General features: G+C 38.2%; 2 protein-coding genes across 2 annotated transcripts in view; both read left to right on the plus strand.

Moving 5' to 3' along the window:
- Positions 1-19,658, plus strand: part of LOC118456130 (basement membrane-specific heparan sulfate proteoglycan core protein-like) — a 48,847-nt gene extending 29,189 nt beyond the window's left edge. Inside the window, exons 7-10 of the mRNA XM_087838306.1 lie at positions 15,087-15,368; positions 17,156-17,422; positions 18,345-18,626; positions 19,345-19,658. Of these exons, the coding sequence (XP_087694432.1) occupies positions 15,087-15,368; positions 17,156-17,422; positions 18,345-18,626; positions 19,345-19,658 (1,145 nt within the window). The remainder of the gene's footprint in view (positions 1-15,086; positions 15,369-17,155; positions 17,423-18,344; positions 18,627-19,344) is intronic.
- Positions 19,659-20,470: 812 nt separating this feature from the next.
- Positions 20,471-22,944, plus strand: part of LOC102794889 (basement membrane-specific heparan sulfate proteoglycan core protein-like) — a 57,227-nt gene continuing 54,753 nt past the window's right edge. The window contains exons 1-2 of the mRNA XM_087838307.1: positions 20,471-20,501; positions 21,804-22,070. Coding sequence (XP_087694433.1) covers positions 20,471-20,501; positions 21,804-22,070 — 298 coding nt within the window. The remainder of the gene's footprint in view (positions 20,502-21,803; positions 22,071-22,944) is intronic.

Genomic DNA, 22,944 nt, shown 5'->3' on the forward strand with positions numbered 1-22,944 from the left:
CGTTTGATTTAATTATTGAGGTTGACTGGAGGGCTGTAGTCAACATTTTTGCAATTTAAATATAGAAGTATCAATTTAATTGTTCAGGGAGGGGCTGCCATGTACTGTGACCAGTTGGGTGGGAGGAGAGAGAGAAGAAAGTAAACAACATAATGAGTGAAAAAGGTGAGTGGACAAGAAACATCCAGTGCATCATGGGAAGCCTGCAGTAGCCTACACTAAAGGTGGATTCTGGGTCACGTGATCCAGCCCTAACTATAAGCTTTATCAAAAATGAAGGTTTTAAGCCTTTAAATACCCACACTGTATATAGTGTGGATGGGACTCATGGATTTATGGCTGACACACTCTTGCAATATTGTGTGGAAGTTGGGGACAGCGCCTTTGGATTGGCAGACTGGGGTGAGGGTTCTTCTCTTCAGGCAGGGAGACTGGAGAGTGTATTCCAACTTTAGAGGATCACAGTTCGCAGCCTGTCCTGGAAGATCTATGCATGATTACTGGAGAGGAAAGTCCATCTGTTATTTGAGCATCAGATTCTGTAGGAACAATATTGTTTTCTTCCTGGTTGTTACATGTTGTAAATGTATTTAAATGTTTATTTTTTCAACAAGGTTCAAATCCTCTGGCTTATCTCCATCCAAGAGTGAAGTAAAGGACATACTGTAACATCCACCTCCTTATGGTTAGCGTAACACAGAGTGCTAATTATATCTATATGTGATTTTGCTAATGGTTAATCATGTGTTACAGGTACCGAATGGCAGCACCTGTAGACAGCTATAAGTGTCCTGCAACCAGGAAAAAAAGATCAGACAGGGAGATGTGGCATGTCGTTCCTGATTACTCTACCATGAGTGTCTTTATAGTTTAGTATCAAAAGTAGTGTAAAACAGTTTATTGTAGTTATAAAATGTCAATATTGGAGAGTAACGGAATACATATACCATAATACATGAATAATTTACGAATACATTACATATTTAAAATACAAAATATGAGTAACTGTATTCTGTTACTGTTAACATTTAACATTTCAAAAAATGATTTAATATGAAGGCAATAGGCAGAGTGTTACAGGCATAGCCCTAAAGAATATGTAGCCTCATGAGCAGTGTAGTCCGTGCTGCAGGGAGGATGGACTGCCGTAACCGTTATGTGTCTGTGAGTGCGAGGAGGGAGAAAAAGTAAAAGTAAAAAGGAGAGTCGAAAAGTACGAGCTGTCACTGACCAGAAATGGGAGATGGAAGCATGTAAATATAATAATAACCACTGCAGCCAAGAAGAGTGCCAAAGTCTGATGAAGGTTTCTACAAGTGTCAGTACTCAGGAAGAGAGTCAGCACAGAGCTGGATGTCAGTTAAAGGTGAGCAGGATCAAAACATTTGATGGATTTCTGTAAATGATTTTCATGGCTAAGAAATAACATCATATCATCTCTTTTAATGTTTGAAGCCACCTGGCTCTATTTTGTAAAAACTGTCATTAAACTATGTTTTGTAATATCAGATATAACATACAACCACCAAATAAGTGATTGTATTTTATTCACTACAAACTTCTCATTGTACAAATAAAACAATTGAATACATAGATACTACGATACTGTTCCCTGTGAGCTGCCTTGGCAGAGGTTTGTGCTCTCAGATGTCTTGTTATTGTTTGTTGTTACAGCAACTGTGTCAGGAGCTGACAGCTCTTCATCTCCTGTGTGGTTGATTGTTGGACTGGTTTGTGGAGTCTCTCTCATTATTATTCTCCTGCTCTTGTTGTATCGCTGCAGACAGTCCAAGTGTAAGAGCCTCTTCTTTTCATGCTGTATTAGAGAGTTTATTTACTACATACACTTTAATTATTCACACATATACATGTATTCTGATCTCATGACACAAAATTACAGTGGAACAATTTATACATGACAAACATTTGTCTCTTTCACAGGTTCATGCTTCACCCGGTTGGTAAAATACTTTTTATTATTATTTTAAACAAACATCAGTTACTTTTGAGTTTATTGTGTTTATTTCATGTTTTAGGTCGATCCAGTCTGAGAGTCACAGTCCAGGCTCCTCCACAAATCATGGAGTCAACCAGAATGAAACTCATGTGTACGACTCTCTTTAGTATGGTCAGCATTTAAACCAATCTTTATTATCATTATTGATAATCTGACCAGTCTGATGAAGAAGACCAGCTCTGTTCTGGGACGTCCTCATGACCCAGTGGAGGTAGTCAGTGACAGGATGGTGGCTCAGCTGTCATCCCTGTTAGATAACACCTCCCACCCCATGCAGGTCACTCTGACAGCACTGAGCAGCTCCTGCAGTGACAGGCTGCTGCACCAACAGTGTGAAGGAGAGATTTAGGAGATCTTTCCTTCCAGCTGCTGTCAGACTCTACAACATACATCATCATGTGAAAGCACACATGCACACACTGGTGTCTGTACATATCTCAATGTGCAATACTCTATACCTGCTGCTACTAACATCAATCGACTACACAATGAAATGCTGCCATTTGCAGCTGGTACAACAGAATTGAAATTCTCTACTTTTTGTAGTGTGCATTATTATTCATACTTTGTGATATATTATATTATTTAGTTTAGTCAGTTATTGTTCTTACTGTCTTTGAGCCACTGTGACCACTTAGTTTCCTCTGAGATTAATAAAGTATTCTTATCTTATCTTACAGATTCCTGCTTCACCAGGTTGGTAAAATACTTTTTATTATTATTTTAAACAAACATCAGTTACTTTTGAGTTTATTGTTGTCACGTCTGCCGTGGCAGATGATTGGATATTGAGAGTTAGGACCTAAGATGCAGGCAGCTGAGATGCAAATGAGTTTTTTTCATGAAGTGGTGAAACAAACAGAAACAGCGAAGGCAAAATGGTGATGCAGGGAGACACGGGGGACGACACAGAATGATGCAGAGAAAGAACACAGACAAACCAGCAACAAGCACATGAGAACACACACTATAAATACACACTGAGGGAAACGTGGAATAGACCCTGTGCACGAGAAAATGCTAACTTCCTGTTTTAAGACGGGATGGGGTTGTACATTTCTGGTAGCTTTATTTTGCAGTCAATCGCTACTGCAAAGGTGGACTCAAAAATCAAAATACAAAATACAAAAACGGAAAGATTACGTTAAGTTACAAAGAGCAGATGGTGGGAACACTCACCATTGCTGTGTCATAAAAAAATCAAATGATCTGTTTTGATGTTTGAAGAGCGTAGATCGATTGTTTGTTTACATCACTCAACACAAGCAGAACTGCATTACTGCATGCAGAAGACACATCTCTTTATAGTGACAGTTCTTATGATTTAAACAGGCAAATGTTCAGCATTCAAACTACAGGTGAACAATAGTCAAAGCCAGATGTTTCCCCGTTATGTCGATATCAGTGCACACCTACACAGCATGTCAACAAACCGTGAAAAAAAGCCACAGGATATTAAAAAAATACATGAATGATTGCTGGCAAGGGTCTCTATATGTTAGTATGTTAGTATTTACGAAGGGTATGTTGTGACTTATCTTCACAATTACAGTGGTCCCTCGCTATAACGCACTTCACCTTTTGCAGCCTCGCTGTTTCACGGATTCTTTTAGTGCAATTTTGCATGCTTTTTTTTCTTTTTTTCTTTTTTAAAGCACATTGTGTTCTGTATCCTGATCGGCTGTAGATCATTGTCAATCTCCTCTGTGCCGTGCTCTCCTGTACAGTACAGAATGGCTACATCTAACACTAGCAGTGTGACTCTGAAGTGCTGTACTGTATGTTTGTAAGTTTTCTCCCCAACAAACACAACAATGTCGACGAAACGTTTTGCACCGTCAAAGGCACCTGCGGTAGCACCATGCACAAAAAGTTGGACTGCTGGACATAATAAAGTAAGGTAGAAGTTACCATACTTTTTTCTTTTTTTACCATACCTCGCACCGGATTTTAAAGTGCATTAAGCTTAAAGTTAAATTCATTAGTTCTAAAATCTGTCATTATTATTTATAAAAAAAAATAAATACTGTATGTCCATCCAGCCATTCGCTTCCGCTTATCCTTTCCAGGGTCGCGGAGGGCGCTAGAGCCCATCCCAGCTGTCATAGGGTGAGAGGCGGGGTACACCCTGGACAGGTCGCTAGTCTGTTGCAGGGCTAACACACAGAGACACTTAAGCGTCTGGACTTCTTTAAGTTGCTTGAAGATGTTTCACCTCTCATCCAAGAAGCTTCTTCAGTTCTAAGGTCAAATGGTGGGTAGTCCCAGATTTAAACCTAGACTGGACTGCTGAGTCTTGTGCTGTGTCCTCCACAGGACAAGACTCAGCAGCCCATCTGCATCTAAAGGACAAAGGTCACTCTTTCGAGGATGCCAATGTTCACATTTTGGACAGAGAAGACAGATGGTTTGAAAGAGGAGTGAAAGAAGCCATCTATGTCCACTGTGAGCGACCATCTTTGAACAGAGGCGGTGGTTTACGACACCAACTGTCTGCCATCTATAATCCAGTTTTGAGTTTCCTCCCCAGACGCCTTAACGCCCACTCACATCCTGGGCCATCTGACCTCAGGAAATCACATGATAAGGTGGGGCCAGGTTTCACAATGAGCTCACCTGAAACCCTGGCTGATTGGGACCCACACCCAGTTTCACACCTTGGCTCAGGCGATTAGATCATCAGGATCATCAGGGGGTCCTTTTGTCCCTCTTGGCGGGTTACTCCCACTGGGTTTAAATCTGGGACTCTCCACCATTTGACCTTAGAACTGAAGAAGCTTCTCGGATGAGAGGTGAAACGTCTTCAAGCAACTTAAAGAAGTCCAGACGCTTTTCTTTGCAAGCTCCTTTGACTATGATGACCTGGATGACTGAGAACCTTCACAGACATTTAATGTCGAAACATTTTCCCTTCTTCTTTTCCTCATAGAAATGATGAATAAAAACACTTATTGGAATAACGGACACACAGATATTTCCACACTGAAACAGTATTACTATTACTTATATGGTTTGCCATGCTAAAAGCATTTGTAACCCACAAACCTGCAATAATAGCATTTGTCCACATGGTGTCAGCATCTCCAAACAGAGTTGAGATATGTGAAAACGTCTGAAGCCACAAGTTTGAACTTCGGATCTTTGTTGGAAAATAAGGAAATAATCACAAAGTCACTGAATCTTTTTCTGCAGCTGTGAAAATTTAAATTGTTTTTTTTCAGTCCTCCAGGCTCAGAGCTGATTTGTGAGGAAAAACTTAGCTTCATTAACTTAGCTTCATTAACACAACAAAACTAAGACAAAGAGGCCAACTACACCTGTGCATGGCCTTTTGTTACCCAAGCGCCTCCCAGTAACATTCCCACTATTCCCAGCACTGCTGAACCTCAGAAATCCCAAACACTACATTATGCTGTTGATTCTTTACTTTGTTGTTGTGTATACAAAGGCATACAAGCTAATCTATACGCCTATACAAACTATACTATGTTGAGGTGGTGTGTAAGATCATCTGTAACTAACATTCACTCCCTGACTACTGATTATATGTTTCTCTGCTACACCAGAGAATAAGTGATGCAGAAAGTGGGCATAAAAAAAGAGAGGGCCACCATCCTGCAGGGAAAGACCTGGAGAAAGACAAGCAACACAATCAGGAAGAGCATTGAGGTGTGAGGAACCTCTGAGGAATGTCTGATAAATGGTTCGGTTCCTTTTCTGCACTTTTTTATTCTGAGCACTCAAAGCGCTTTACACAACTTGCCCAATTTACCCAAGCACTTTTTTCTATTTACTTGCTTTCTGTCACATATTCACACTTCAGTAGATGGATCAGAGAGCAGCTTGGGGTTAGTATCTTCCCCAAGGATATTTGGCACGCAGACTGGAGCGAACCATCAACCTTCCAATCCTGTCCTGTCTGACAGGATTAAATTTATATTAATTTTATGACAAAGACACCAGTGACATAAAAAAATGCAAATGGTTTTAATGACCTTTTTCTTAATGTTGGTTCTGGCTTGGCAAAAGAAATTGTAAAAACTGGAAACCCTCCTAAAACTAAAACTATTAATGTAGCAAACTAAATGTTTATGAGGGGAGTAGATGAAGAGGAAATTATTGATGCAGTTACATCCTTTAACTTCAAGAAATGAACTGACTGTGGTGGCATTGATATGGACTTCCATCCATCCATTCGCTTCCACTTATCCTTTTCAGGGTCGCGGGGGGCGCTGGAGCCTATCCCAGCTGTCACAGGGCGAGAGGCAGGGTACACCCTAGACAGGTCGCCAACACACAGGGACAGACAACCATTCGCACTCACATTCATTCGCACATTCACACCTAGTGACAATTTGGATTATCCAATTAACCTATCCCCACAAGCTGCATGTCTTTGGACGGTGGGAGGAAGCCGGAGTACCCGGAGGGAACCCACGCAAACACGGGGAGAACATGCAAACTCCACACAGAAAGACCCCGGCCTGATGGTGGAATTGAACTCAGGACCTTCTTGCTGTGCGGCAACAGTGCTAACCACCGTGCCACCGTGCTGCCCTTAATTAAAGATATTATTGGATGTATTGTGAAACAATTTACCTACATTTGTAATCTGTCATTACAAAGTAGTTTATTTCCTGATATGATGAAAATTGCAAAAGTAATTCCAATATATAAAGCTGGAGATAAACATCTTCTCACAAACTATCGGCCCATCTCTCTACTACTGCAGTTTTCTAAGATACTGGAAAAAATATTTTACAATAGGTTATATGACTTTATCACAAAAAAACAATGTACTATATGAAGAGCAATATGGATTTAGACCCTAAAGGACCACAACGCATACCTTAATGGAGTTCATAGGTACAGTAAACACTGTTTTGAAAACAAAGAATATGCTGTCAGAGTTTTTTTAGATTTAAAGAAAGCATTTGATACAGTTGATCACAACCTTTTACATAACAAACTATGTACATATGGAATCAGAGGGGTGGCATTATCATGGGTTAACAGTTACCTTAAAAACCGTAATAATAATAATTACAGAAATAAATGCCATAAATGCCAAAATTGTGTGTGGGGTTCCCCAAGGATCAGTTTTGGGGCCGCTGCTTTTCATATTGTACATTAATGAGATATGTGCAATTTCAAACTCTTTGAAAGTAATATTATTTGCAGATGATACAAACTTACTGTGCTGTGGAAGTAACTTGGAGCAACGTCTGAATGAACTAGAAAGTGAATTAAATAATCTGAAGACCTGGTTTGACCTTAATAAATTAACATTGAACCTGAGTAAAACAAAATTCATAATATTTGGGAATCGCACATATTCTACCGATAGTAAACTGACAATAAATAACATTGAATTAGACAGAGTATCTGAAAGAAAATTAGTCGGTGTGATAATACAGAGCCTCGCCTCTGTCAGTGCGCCCCAGGGCAGCTGTGGCTACAATGTAGCTTGCCATCACCTGTGGGTGAATGACTGAATGTAGTGTAAAGTGCTTTGGGGTCCTTGGGGACTGAGTAAAGCGCTATACAAATGCAAATACAAATACATTACTTATATCAAAGGCAAAATATCAAAGTCTCTGACAATTGTCTACAAGGTTAAGGATCTCATCAAACATCATTATATTATCTATTGTTCCATTATACTGCTGTACATGACATACTGTGTGGAAGTGTGGGGAAAGACGTATAAAACACACACCCATAGATTCCATAAAAAAAGTGCAATAAGCATAACAAATAAAACTAGTTCAAGAGAACCATTAAATCCACTTTTTATTAAATTAAATATTCTCAAATTTAAAGATTTGGTTGACCTCAGATCTGTGCAAACAATGTACAAATCAGCAAATAAATCTTTGCCCCACAAATTCAGAACTTGTTCCATACAAGACCAAATACTCATGAGAGGAATCCTTATGTTCAGCAAGCCAGTAGTAAGGACAAATGTAAAATATCACAGCATTACAGTCAGAGGAGTTAGTGTGTGGAACACCTGTACAGATGAAATCAAGACAAGTACATCAGTACAAAAATTCACACAATTGCTTAAAAATATAAATTGCATGAATATAGGAAATCTTCCTCTCAGTGACTGAGTTGTCTCATTGTGTCCTCATTCTAATAGATCAAGGCCAGAGTAACCAAAGCTTAACCAAAGTGTTTATTAAGGTGTTTGTCACATAAAATAAGCTCAGAGATTAAGCAGATGTTAAACCCAGGATGCTTAGTTTATGTAAAAATGTAGTTTGTTGTTGTTTTGGTTTACATGCTGCAAATGGTTTTATTTGTGTATGTTCATGTGTTAGACTTGTACATAGACATACGTCTTGTAATCGGAAGGTTGCCAGTTCGAGCCCCGGCTCGGACAGTCTCGGTCGTTGTGTCCTTGGGCAAGACACTTCACCTGCCGCCTACTGGTGTTGGCCAGAGGGGCCGATGTCGCGATATGGCAGCCTCATCTCTGTCAGTCTGTCCCAGGGCAGCTGTGGCTACAACTGTAGCTTGCCTTCACCAGTGTATGAATGTGAGAGTGAATGAATAGTGGTATATTAAAGTGCTTTGAGGGGTCCTGAAAAGTGCTATATAAATGCAATCCATTATTATTAAAACTGTAAACTTCATCCTACTCCTTTTTACAGCACACACATTCTGTAGACATAGATATTTACATGAAAACTTGATGATTTTTACGTTTTCTTTTTTCTCTTGTTATTTCAGTTATATTTAAATGTTTAAAATAAAAAATATATATTCTTCTAACTCTATAAAGTAAAGATCAAACTGCAAACATGACAATACAGAATAATGCCGACACACGGGGCGGCAGCTACAGTGACCACATGTGTGTGAAGGGTTGTTGTTGGTTGCTGTCTGTTCTGCAACAAGTTTATTTTTAATCCACTGAACGGCCTCATATTCGTCTCGGCCACATAGAAAAGAGGAAATGCAGCCTGTGGTTTGAGACAACAGTTTTTTGTGTAGCAATCTCTTATTTTAAGCCATCAGTATCCAGCAAACATAAGGTCCTAAGGCACACTGCACTTTATTGTCCTCTTCATACCCTGATGACGACAATACTTTGGACCAGCGGTCCCCAACCCCGTGAGCTGCGAGAGTTGAGGCTCAGGTGTGAAAATGTATGGTTTTCAGGGTTTTTATCGGTTTTCAGCGTTATTTTGTTATCGTTTTTATCATTTACTCGGTTTTCCTTGGTCTTTTCACGTGTGTTATGAATAAATCTTCTTTTTTTCGGTACCGGTACTAGTTTTATTTTGTTGTATTTATCCGCGACACCTTAAAGGCCGGTCCATGAAAATATTGTCGGGCATAAACTGGTCCGTGGCGCAAAAAAGGTTGGGGACCGCTGCTTTAGACTATTAACATGTCAGTAAGATGTGAAACTTTAATGATTGAGACCATGAAAGTATGCAGAAAGTGTTTAGACTCTGACCTGTAGATCAGACTGTAGCAGGAAGGATCACTTCTCAAAAAGACGTGAATGATGGAAAATATTGTGTAAACATTGTTATTTGAACTGCAAGTTCACACAGAGCTGCAGTCTTATCTGCACCATCTCTGCACTGAAACAAACCTCAATGATCTTTTGTTGTTTTCTTCATCAGCCTGCAGAGTTAAAATGAGGAAGAACATTTACTATAGAAACTGTGCTTTAACTGCTACATTAACTATTTGCAGGTATTAAAGTAAAAGAAAAAAAAAAGATTACACATCTTTACTGTAGCAGTGCCAGAGCTGACAGGTGGGGAGGTCCAGATTAGGAAGAAGAAATTAGAAGAACGAAAGAGAAGGAAAGAGAAAGAAAAAAGAGGTAGCGATACAGAAAACAAACAGCACCTGAAAGAGGGCAGAAGGAAGAAGGAGCCCTCATGAGGAGAGCTTCTGAGAACCAGAGGCAACGGGCAGCCGACCCTCCCAGAGACCAGGGACCCGTCACAAGCTGAGGACAGGGCCCAGGGCTGTGATCACATGCACATAATATACAAGGACAAACAATCATCCACATCAAACCACCGCTCTAAAACACTTCAAAAACTCTGGTGTGGATGTGGTGTCTGGTGTGGTTACTTATTGTTGTTATCAAACTTCAGTAAATGTAAAGAGGAAGTGGAAGTTTGGTCCAGTTATAAGTGAACTGTTTAACACAATGAAGCAACGTGTGGTTTGTTGCAATGCTTTGTGCATTTTCTCAGTAGACTTTTACGATTTAAAGTTACTATGGCAACATGACTAAAAATAAAGGCAAAAGTCTCTCAGCAATTATTATTATAACATTAGATACACAGAAAAAAAACATCCGTCTACAGTCATGTTGTGGGTAATACACCACAGTATCTTCTGATCTATTAGTCTACACATCACTGAATCATTTGGACAGATTAACGTCTGTGGAATCACACAGTGTTTAAGTCTCAGTTATTTATTTATGTTGACTGGAAAGTGTAAGTTGACACTTTTGTGATCTCAATAGAGATTTTGTGATGACCCACAGGTAAGTCTCTGTGTTCCTGTGATCAGTTATCTGTAACTCAGTTTTCTTCATTTGTTACCATCGAGGCCTGAAACTATCAGCTTCATAATAAAGGTCACATTTGTTTGGTACTCTGAGTCCTGCTCTGGATGTCCGTCTGCTTTTTGAACTGACTCTGAACACAATCACATGATCTTGGTTGGTAACATGTGGTGTTCAACACAAACATCATTATTACAGTGTTTCAATCATTATTTCACATCATCAGCTTGTTTTATTTTATTGTGTTTACATGTAGTCAGAGGCTGAGGTCAGTGTGCATCTGCACATGTCAAAGCAAGACAAAGAACAGTCTGCATAATAAATGAGTTCCTGCTTTACTTTGATATGACAACAGATAATAAATATAACTTTGAATTTATCTATGAATCTAATTGTTCTTTAGTTGGTGAAACATAAAGGTCTTTAGTCTCACTTCAGCCACACACTGAGTCATTTCCTGTGTTTGGGTCTCCACCAAACTTAAAACCAGAATTTAACCACAAGGTGGAAAGTTTCACAGGTCTGAGGTCAAAGGACCCTTTTCACTATAGTACTGCATGATGATGTTTCAGCTAAGAGTAAAAAAAATAAACATATTTTAATGCAGCCTAAAGTAAAAAAAAATGTGAAAATACAGGCACCGAAGTAGAAAAGCTGTTTTGGTATATTCACTCTCAGTGACTCCCAGTCTGCAGAAACCTGCCAGGAGACAAATAATAAAGGATATTGCACCCAAAAATACCCCAAAAGGGCAAAAGAAATATCCTGACATGAAGCAACACAACAGCTTTATATATTATAGAGAAAGGAAACAACACAACACAAGAAACAAGCTTCTATGTTTGCAGTGGACAGGAAATATAAACATGTCAACCAACTGCTGCGGCCAAAGCTACAGGAGCTGTTTGAGTTTGTGTGCAAGGACAGGAAGCACAGAGAGACCAATCAGAATAAGAGCCTGTAGAAAAACTTCTCTTTATCTGCAAACTAAAACTGTTTGAGATTATCTGTGGATCAGAGTGCAGCAGGCTGGATGTGACGATGGGGCTCTCTTTGCTCTGCATGATGGGTTTTTTCTGTAAGTACACGTCTGACATTGTTTGAACGGCAGCGATTAATGAAAATGTTTCTGATCTGTGAGAATTACAGTGAGTCACTGCTTTAACCTGTTTACCTGAGAGCTGGAACAAAGCAGACTTGTGAATCTTTAAGTGTTTAAATGTTTGATACGCTGCTGCTTTTTGCATCACTTATAGTTACACACTGTGTTACAACAGTTTGAGTTATTATGTTTATTTCATTTTATTGACAGATTATTAACAGATTATTGGTGATTACTGTTCATCTTTAATAAAGTCTTAATTTAATTCAGTTTTGATCTTGTCAGTTGTATAATGTCTGATGAGGTTTTATTCATTATTTTAGTGCTCAGTACAGTCCTCTGTGGAAATGTTGAAGGTAAGAAATGATTAGTTTCTTCCTGTTCATATATGTAGCTGTTATCTCCTATAATGTGCTCAATAATATCCTCCCTGTGTTTACATGTTATCTTCTGCACAGCCTGAATGCTTCTATTCAGCCTGTGCAGTTAAACATAAATGGCTTCAGTAAGCGCTCCATGTGGAGACTGTGGCGTTCTTCAGAGCTTTTACTGATGTACCATTTGTAGCACTTTTAGTCTGTAAAACTGTAACAACAAAACAGAGCAGGTACATTTAATCTCAGTGTAGATGCACAAATGTCACATGACCAATGCAAGATCATAACATTAATAATAAATGGACAAAGCCTGTCAAGTAATGTAAATACAAATACCACATGCTGACATGTTTTATGCTAACAGGCAAAACAAAGCACTAACAGTTAGCTTACAGTAGTAATGTAACAAACGTCATAGACCCACAAGAAGGACAGAGCACTAATATGTAGAAACAATCCATCATCTGGCTAAACTTATACTTTATCCCATCTCAAGAGCAGCAAATGCAGAACTATCACAGACACGGAGCTCTGACCATTATTACTCGGCACTTCCTCCATTTAACCACTAGATCGAGGACTTTGACATGAGCAGACCAGGAAGAAGCCTTGAAACTGACTTATTTCATTTTCATGAGTATTTATCTGTCCATCCTCACAGAGCGCAGTTATGATTTACAAGATGCTGATAAATTGGAGGAAGAGCAACCAACCTCAGGTACAGCTGATTCCAGCAGGAGTGTATGTAGTGCAGATTATGTTCCTTATATTAGCATGTGTGCTGACTGCCTTAGTGTCCTTTTTTGTATTAACTCTTGGAGTTCCCAAAATCCTCATCAAAGTACACATATGGATAAAACATTAAAAGAAATACCAAAATGAAATATGTTAATGAAATACTGCTCTGACCTTACATTAGTTGTTTACCTTCATTTAGTTTTTACAGCACAGCGTGATGAGTTTAGAGTAAATGCAGGTAACTCTAATCTGAAAACAGACTCAACCACAGGTCAGTCAGTAACAGTCTTGCCTGAAGATTTTAATGATCCTTATTATTAATTCTTACTTTCAGTTATTTATAGTGGCATGGTGTGCTGTCTGCCTCACTGTCCTCATGGAAAACTTTTAAAAGCTGTTAAAGTTCTAAATGAATAAGGCTTCACATACACAAGAATAACAAGTGAAAGAAATTGGACAAAGTACCATCAATACAGAATTTATTTATGACTGTCATGGTCTTTCATCGTCCTCCTCTGAGTGCTTCCTGACTTCCTCGTCTTTGTTTAGTTTAGTTTAGTTTTTTTTTATTATTATTTCCTCTTTATGATTTTGATCTTTATGATCTTTATGATTTTCCTGTTTGTTTTCACCTGTTTCTCATTCCCAGTCATGTATAAATAGTCCTGCTGTGTCTTGTCAGTCTTTGTCAGAGCATCTGTGAACGCTCACGTCTGTTCATCTCTTACTTGTTTCTACTGACAGTTAATTTTATTTCTAGTCTCTTATGTTTTGATTTTTTGTGTATTTCCATTTTTAGTCTGTTTAGATATTAAAGTTCAGTTTTATTTAAGTTATTTTGCCTCCTGCATTTGAGTTCACACCTCTGCACTTCACTCATTTATACAGTAACACATTCTTATAACTCTGCGGACTCGACTGGAAGAATGGACACAAAATACTTTTTTCTCAAATTTGGTGTTTCTATGATAGTAGCTTAGTTTGGGGATTTTACTGTAGCAAAGTCATGTGTACATACATAAACTCTTGTATCCATCTGTGTATAATCAGGTTTGTAAATCTGTAAAAACATGTGTGTGTGTACATATTATCTGCTGGACAGTCTTAAAGCTTTGCTTAATGAACTTAAAATACAGACATGTGATCAAGTTACAGCTCACCTGCTTTCCAGTTGTCTGTTTTCTTATCTGTGACCTTGGCTGCACTTCTGCTGTGACAGATCCACAGATGAGTGTGGAAGGTTTTCTGTTAGTCAAGGGTTCATTAACCCTGAGCTCAGACTCACAGGCTCAGGCTTTCTGTCACACTCAGAACGAACCACCAGGTGGCGTATTACTCACTCATTTAAGTGACGTTATTTAGCTGCAGGTGGTGGTTGTGTTGATAGAAACCAGGCTCACCTGCTCACAACTGCAGTATGAAATAAAGCTGCAGCTGGAACATCTGTGTGGCAGATGTGGTGGGTTTTTCCTTCTTCCACTAAAAGGGCCACAACAATAGCCTCATATTTTTCTAACTTATAGAAGTTAAAATCAAGGCCACTCTGACAGCAGACAGCACAACCACACCAGCAGGGGGCAGTGTGACGCTGACCTGTGATGTGAAGGATTTTGCTGACATAGAATATGAGTTCAGAAAAACCTCTTCTGAAAATGAGATCATCTCTTTTAGCTCTAAGAGTGCCATCTCTGTCTCTGATGGAGGCATCTACACCTGCAGAGGAAGGAGAAGAAACACAAATTTAGTCACAACTAAAAGTGATTCAGTCATTATTCAGGAAACTGATGAGTTTGAAATTTTTTTTTCCAAGTTAAAAATGGTTTTCTCCGAATTACGAATCACTTTTTAAAACAGTACTTAGAAAACTAAATGTGTCAATTTAATAATTATTAGGCTCAGTGCGTCCTTAATGAAACCAAAACTTGTTATTCTTGATTTTCAAGTCAACATTTTTTATCAGGAAGCAAAATTATGATTACCATTAACAACAGCAATAAAACCAGGACAGATATTTATAATGATTTTATATTTTTATATTTCTGTTGATGTGATATTTTATTTTATTTTATTTTATTTCCACCAGAGGGTGCTGTGACACCATCAGCATCCCTATTTCCCAAGGCCTTGTATCATATCATATATCAAAACAAGCTTCATTTACTGACTGTGCATAAATCTATCCAATGAATCTTTTTTTTGTACTAATCACTATCTTTTTTGTGGTCATGCTAATGTTATGAATTTTTATGTTTCTCTTCTCCTAACCGGATCATTGCTAATGATATATTTTTGTTTGATCAGCTCCTTCTAAGTCCACTGTGATCCTGCTGTCATCCGGGACTCAGTTAAACAGCGGTGTGATATACAGCGGTGAGACAGTCACTGTCAGATGTGAGATTCAGGGAGGTGAAGGAGCTCAGTGGACGTATGAATGGAGTCCAGACAAGTTAAACACACCTCTGACATCCAGTGAATACACAATCAGCAGAGCTACTAAGTCTGATGGTGGAGGATACAGCTGCCGGGGCACAAGAAGCTCCTCCTGGACAAAGTGGAGTGATATCACCACATTGACTGTATCACGTAAGTTGGACATATTTCACCCTTTTTATTTATATTGCACAATGTTTCATCATAAAAAACAGGTTCTGTTTTTATTTTAGTATCAAAAGTATCGTAAAACATTTTTTAAAATTTCACATAAAATACACATTCATCAATCACAGTGAAACATCTGGAGATAAAAAACATATTCAGTAAATTTGATGAAAAATGAAAAACAAATGTAATGATCCCAGTTTCTTCACCTCTGTTGTTGCACATGTGGAGTTTTCATCACTGCAGCTCAGTGTCATGATGCAGATCTTTTGTTTGAGCACTTTTTTCTAATTCCTCAAAGTTTCCATTTGACTACAATTTGGCCTCATTTTAGGAGAGACTGCTCTGCTACGTTAGCCTTTCTCTAACTGCTGGTATGTTTACTCATAACAGCAGTTTTTTTGTTTTGTTTTTTTGTTTGTTTTTTTACTTTATTTTCTTTACGTTTTCCAAATTAAACATCATGAATGTTAGACAAAATAAGAATTTAATTTTACTCTGAATGAAGATTATTTTCTATAAAACTGAACTCAGATAAACTTTGGTGCCACATGAAGACTTTGTATTTCACCATTTATGAACTAATAATCACTTTCTGAGAGCAGAGCAGCCTCCAGCTTTGAATCCATCACTGGAGGTTTAACAGCGTTGTTAGCAAACAAGAGCTAACTGACGACTCATAGATTATAGTTCATAAATATGTAAATATAAAGATGAAGAAATGCTGATGAAGTTTTTAGTAAACTTGTGATTTTTGTTGAGCCCACGTTCTTGATGTTGTAAACTGTTTCCCGTCACATGTTTACATTTCTAATTATTTTTAATAAGTTTGTATAAATTGACTGATTCAGAAAAGTTTGGACTTGGACTATAAAATTACAAATAGATTTTGGCAAAACTACTGTTGTGTTCACCAGAATAGAGTCAGTCTGATCTTGTTCTCTTTATATGTGCTTAATATTGGACATGTAATGGAGACACATGGTGCATCTTCTTATTTTGATGCTGACGACACACAGATATGCTGCACCTACACTTAGACCATGTGATCCCGGCATGTTGAGTTCTCTTAATGACTGATGACTTAGTGAGGCTCAAACTGAACATCAGCCAATGTCCTCCAGCTAAACTCAGACAAAGCTTTAAATGTTGTCACAGAATCTCCTCGACTGAACACATACTGCCATCAGCTGCTTCTCTGCCAGAAAAAATTGGGATTGGAAGAAACCTACATTGTAGACTCATATCACAAAAGATATGCTGTAGCAGTCCCCCGGACCAAGGAAGAAATAGAGAGAGCCTCGACGGGTGCAGTAATTTTTACTTTAAGATTCATTCAGAATCTAACAGTGCTGAGGTGCGCCAATGCACCGTGAAAACTCGCTCCGCCTTCCAAGGGCTGCAAACTGTTAATTTTGCTAGAGTCCGGTATCACGCTGCTTCACGCTTCATTGAGAGCTGCCTACTGGGACATGTGCGCCACAAAAACCGGTCTGAGCTGGAAGTGCAGCTTGCTGCTAACTAAGCAACAGAGCCCTCTACTGGACACTACGCGTAGCTGTTCAGGCTTAGGTCAATAAACAAAACTGGACCTTTACATATGCAGTCATGTATTTATGTTGCTAAGTAATAATCAATACGACAAAATGTTTTATTGCAAGTCATATTGCCAACGGGATGCAAAAATACAAATACCATTAATAACAGCAAAAAAAGCAGGACAGCTTTGATTTTGTGTTTCTGTAAGCCTGCTCATGATATATTTGTAACAGCTCCTCCTGAGCCCACTGTGACCCTGCAGCCATCCTGGACTCAGATATACAGCGGTGAGACAGTCACTGTCAGATGTGAGATTCAGGGAGGTGAAGGAGCTCAGTGGACCTATGAATGGAGTCCAGCAGAGTTAAACACATCTCCAACATCCAGTGAATACAGAATCAGCAGAGCTACTCAGTATGACAGTGGAGGATACAGCTGCCGGGGCAGAAGGGGCAATTTCTTCACAGAGTGGAGTGATATCATCACACTGACTGTATCATGTAAGTTGGACATATTTCTTCCTTTTTTATTTATATTGCACAATGTTTCATGGCAAAAACACAACAAAATAGTTTGTCTTTCAATAAAATTGCAGGTTTTGTTTTTATTTTAGTATCAAAAGTAGCGTAAAACAATTTTTTTAAGTTTTACATAAAATACACAGTTATCACTCACATTGAAACATCTGGAGATGAAAAACATATTCATATTCAAGTTTGATAAAAAATGAAATACAAATGTAATGATCCCAGTTTCTTCACCTCAGTTGTTGCACATGTGGAGTTTTCATCACTGCAGCTCAGTGTCATGATGCAGATCTTTTGTTTGAGCATTTTTCTTTTTTCTAATTCCTCAAAGTTTCCATTTGACTACAATTTGGCCTCATTTTAGGAGAGACTGCTCTGCTACGTTAGCCTTTCTTTAACTGCTGGTATGTTTACTCATAACAGCAGTTTTTTTTTTTTACTTTATTTGTCTTTAATTTGCCAAATTAAATATCTTGAATTTTGGACAAAATAAGAATTTAATTTTACTTTGAATGAAGATTATTTTCTATAAAACTGAACTCAGATAAAATGTTTTTACAAAGGTTTTGTCTAGTTTTGACTTTGGTGCCACATGAAAACTTTGTATTTCACAATTTATGAACTAATAATCACTTTCTGAAAGCAGAGCAGCCTCCAGCTTTGAATCCATCACTGGAGGTTTAACAGCATTGTTAGAAAACAAGAGCTAACTGATGACTCATTGATTGTATGTTCATAAATGTATAAATATGTAAATATAAAGATGCAGAAATAAGTAAATTGTGGAATATAAAGATCAGTAAATTACCTGGTTTCATTTATTTATTTAAAAAATAACTTTTTGATTTTCAAGTCAAATTATCAGTGTGCTAATGATATATTTTTGTTTGGACAGCTCCTCCTAAGCCCACTGTGTTCCTGCATCCATCCTGGACTCAGATATACAGCAATGTGATATACAGCGGTGAGACAGTCACTGTGAGATGTGAGATTCAGGGAGGTGAAGGAGCTCAGTGGACGTATGAATGGAGACGAGGCCAGTCAAACATACGTGAAACATCCAGTGAATACACAATCAACAGTGCTACTAAGTCTCATGGTGGAGGATACAGCTGCCGGGGCAGAAGGGGAAGTTTCTACACACAGTGGAGTGACATCATCTCATTGACTGTATCATGTAAGTTGATGACATGACTGGACATTTTAATGTTCATTTATTTTACACATTTCATACAAAATTACGACAAAATAACAAAAAAAGTAGTGTAAACTAATTTTTAATGTTGTTATAAACAATAATCACTCACACGAAAAACATATTCAGTAAGTTTGATAAAAAAATGAAAAACAAATGTAATGATCCCAGTTTCTTCACCTCAGTTGTTGCACATGTGGAGTTTTCATCACTGCAGCTCAGTGTCATGATGCAGATCTTTTGTTTGAGCATTTTTCTTTTTTCTAATTCCTCAAAGTTTCCATTTGACTACAATTTGGCCTCATTTTAGGAGAGACTGCTCTGCTACGTTAGCCTTTCTCTAACTGCTGGTATGTTTACTCATAGCAACAGTTTTTTGATTTGATCATCTTGTAATTCCCAAATTAAATATCATGAATTTATGGCAAAGAAAGAATTAATTTTTTTTCTGAATGAAGATTATTTGGATATATTGGAGGTTTAACAGCATTGTTTGCAAACAACAGCTAACTTACAGCTCATAGGTTACATGTTCATAAATGTATAAATATGTAAATGCAAATATGTAGAAATAAGTAAACAGTCAAATATAAAGATCAGTAAATTACCTGGTTTAATTTATTTAGTAAAAACAAAAAGTTTTATTATTGATTTTCAAGTCAAATTATCAGTCTGCTAATGATATCTGTTTTTTGAACAGCTCCTCCTAAGCCCACTGTGTTCCTGCAACCATCCAAGACTCAGTTAAACAGCGGTGTGATATACAGAGGTGAGACAGTCACTGTCAGATGTGAGATTCATGGAGGTGAAGGAGCTCAGTGGACGTATGAATGGAGACCAGCGAAGTTAAACACACCTCCAACATCCAGTGAATACAGAATCAGCAGAGCTGCTGAGTCTGACAGTGGAGGATACAGCTGCCGGGGCACAAGAGGCTCTTCCTGGACCGAGTGGAGTGATGTCATCACATTGTCTGTATTATGTAAGTTGGACATATTTCACCTTTGTTTTTAATTTCTATTGCACAATGTTTGATGCAAAAACACAACAAAATATCATGTCTTTCAATAAAACTACAGGATTTGTACTTATTTTAGTATCAAAAGTACCATAAAACAAATTTTAAAGTTTTACATAAATACACATAAATCCACAGCAATCACTCACAGTGAAACTGTTATGATACGGCTGTGTGGCAGGGAGGATGTAGGACAGAAATGCAAAACAATCATCAGAGGAATGAATTTAAAAGGTTGCTTTATTGCAGCGGTATAATTTTCACGAAAAGAAAAAAACTTGCAAAAACAAAATGAAACTAAAAACTGGGAACTAATAACAAAAACACTGAGACCTGTAAACTAGTGACAGAGATCTCAGGGAGCACGAAAACACGCAGCATGGTGAGGGGACGACGTGACACTGAGAGAGAGAAACTCAGGTCTAAAATACACTGAGCGAAACGAGGGAATAAGACACATGAGAGGAGAACAGTCGAGGCCAGGGTGAAGCAAAACTAGAAACACTGACAAAGGACAAGAGACCGTCAAAGTAAAACAGCAAGTATAACACAGACACGGACTAGACACTGAACAAAGGGAACACGGAGCACAGAGACCAGAGAGACAGTTATGATGTCATAACAGGAAATGGCAACAGGGTTTTTAGTGCTGTTGTGGCAATCTCGGGGTATTCTCGGGCTACACCGGCAAAGCTCATAATTTACTCATAACAACCAGGAAAAGATCCAGGGAAACCGAGTTAACAATAAAAACTCTGAAAACAATAAATTTCACACTCCAGCTTCAACTCTCGTTGCCCGGTACCAAATGACTCCCGGTCCCGGCGAGGCCGCGAAAGGTGAATTGCATTGTAGCGAGGGAGGGACCACTGTAATACAAAACCAAAACACTGGTTCACAGACCCAGGACTGTGACAGAAGCATGTGGAGTTGAAAGACATATTCAGTAAATTTAATGAAAAATGAAACACAAATGTAATGATCCCAGTTTATTCAGCTCAGATGTTGCACATGTGGAGTTTTCATCAGTTTTCAGCAGAGTGGAAGCAGGCAGTGGTTTAACCCACTTTTGTTTAACTCAGTTTTCTCCTGTGGACAGCCAGGAAGGTCAGACATTGCATCTTCCTTTTCTTGATCAGGGACGTTTTACCCTGTGTTTTGATACTTTGTTATCACTGGGATGAAAAAAATGTGATTACCGCTAACAAGAGCAATAAAACCAGGAAAGCTTTAATGATCATTTTATATTTCTATAAGTCTGATGATGGGATATTTTCTATTTGTACAGATCCTCTGAGTCTATCAAACTTAAAAAGTCTCTGGCCAGCGAATTGGAGGGACAACACACATGAATATTAAAATCTCCAACGATTAAGATTTGATCGTAGCTTGGCACAGTTCCAGCTAAGAAGTTTGAAAAGTCTTGGGTAAAATCCTTGTGATATTTTGGAGGTCTGTATACAGCTGCAACGAGTGTTGGGCGGGGATGCCCCAATTCAAACACCAGAAGTGACTACAATATAACCTCATTTTATTAGAGACTGTTCTGCTACATTACAGGTTCCACGATTATTTCCTGTAATTGTTGTTAATGGCATTTATTTATTTTAATTAATGAAAAGAAAAGGTGTTCATGAGTGTCATAATATGTTTAATGATATTACAGCTAGAAGAACCTCCAGTGCAGAACAGATGCATTAGTGGATCAGTGGTTTAAGGTTCAGTTCATGGAAAATCACTGAGAGCCACAAGAACCTGTTTGTTATACAATAACTACAAGTGTGACACACTCCAATGTCCCAATCAGCAACTGCACCAGTTTCACATGATGACCTCATCAGAACCTTTAGAAAACGTTTCTCACATAATTTCTTCCAGTCTTCTTAATCTGCTGTCAACTCATGAAAAAATAATCTGTAATTTTAAGAATCTGAACAAAAACTGTGTAAAGTAAAGACTTTACCTTTAATATTTTACTGAAAATATTGTGTTACAGTTTGAAACTTTTATGTTGTGACTTTTTTTATGTTTAACTTGTTTCTCTGTGAATCAGCTGTTTTGCATGGACTCTACTCTTATGTTATAAACAGCAGAGTTTTCATGTTTCTCTTCTTCTAACTGGATCATTTTTATGTGAACAGTTCCTATTACGCCCACTGTGACCCTGCAGCCACCCTGGACTCAGATATACAGCGGTGAGACAGTCACTGTCACATGTGAGATTCAGGGACGTGAAAGAGCTCAGTGGACGTATGAATGGCGTCCAGCCAAGTTAAACACACCTCCAACATCCAGAAAATACAGAATCATCACAGTTACGGAGTCTGACAGTGGAGAATACAGGTGCCGGGGTAAAAGAAGCTTTTCCAGGACAGAGTGGAGGGATATGATCCCATTCAGAGTACTATGTAAGTTGGACACATTTCACTCATTTTAATTTATACTATACAATGTTTCATCCAAAAACACAACAAAATACTTTGTATTTCAACAACACCGCAAGTTTTGTTTTTAATCTTGTATCAAAAGTAGCATAAAACAGTGTTTTAATTTAATTATAACAACATACAGTAATCATACAGTAAAGTTAAACACACCTCCAACATCCAGTGAATACAGAATCATCAGCGCTACTGAGGCTGACAGTGGAGGATACAGCTGCCGGGGCAGAAGGGACTATTTGTTAACATATTGGAGTAAAGTTCCTGGACTGACTGTATCATGTAAGTTGAAGATGTTCCGTACAGATAATTCATTTTGTTAAAATAAGTGAAAACTCGCTTTCTTGCAGATTTGTAGCTGATTCTTTTGTGCTGCTCACTAAAATATTTTGGTTTCAGTTTGACAACAAAAAAACGTGAAAAGCAGCTTTTTACTCACAGTGAAGACAAAAAACATATCAAAGTATCTTCTCTGCTGTGCAGCTCTACAGAACAGGAAAACAGTCTGTTTGTCCCAGTTTGGTGATTTTTGTGTCACAGGTTTACGTGCTTACACAGGGACCTCCAGAGCCTTTTCAACAGTGCTGCGGACCTCAGGGGGAAAGCAGTGCTGTGGAAATGACAGTCTTCACTAGTGGGGAGAGTTACAAAGCTTTCTTCGTTATGAAGTAGCGATACATGTTTTTATTAAACAATTAAAGATAAAACACCACAAACTCTAGTAGAGGACATAAAGTCAGAGATAGAAACTACAAGGAGCAGGCGCATTTAGTACAGGTAGAGCTCAGTGGCCAGCGCAACAAATTCTGGATCCTTTGCTTTTAGTTAGCATTTAGCATTA

Source organism: Neolamprologus brichardi, chromosome 3 (genome assembly GCF_056152115.1).
Source record: "Neolamprologus brichardi isolate AB-2024 chromosome 3, ASM5615211v1, whole genome shotgun sequence".
In the NCBI taxonomy this organism is placed as follows: domain Eukaryota; kingdom Metazoa; phylum Chordata; class Actinopteri; order Cichliformes; family Cichlidae; genus Neolamprologus; species Neolamprologus brichardi.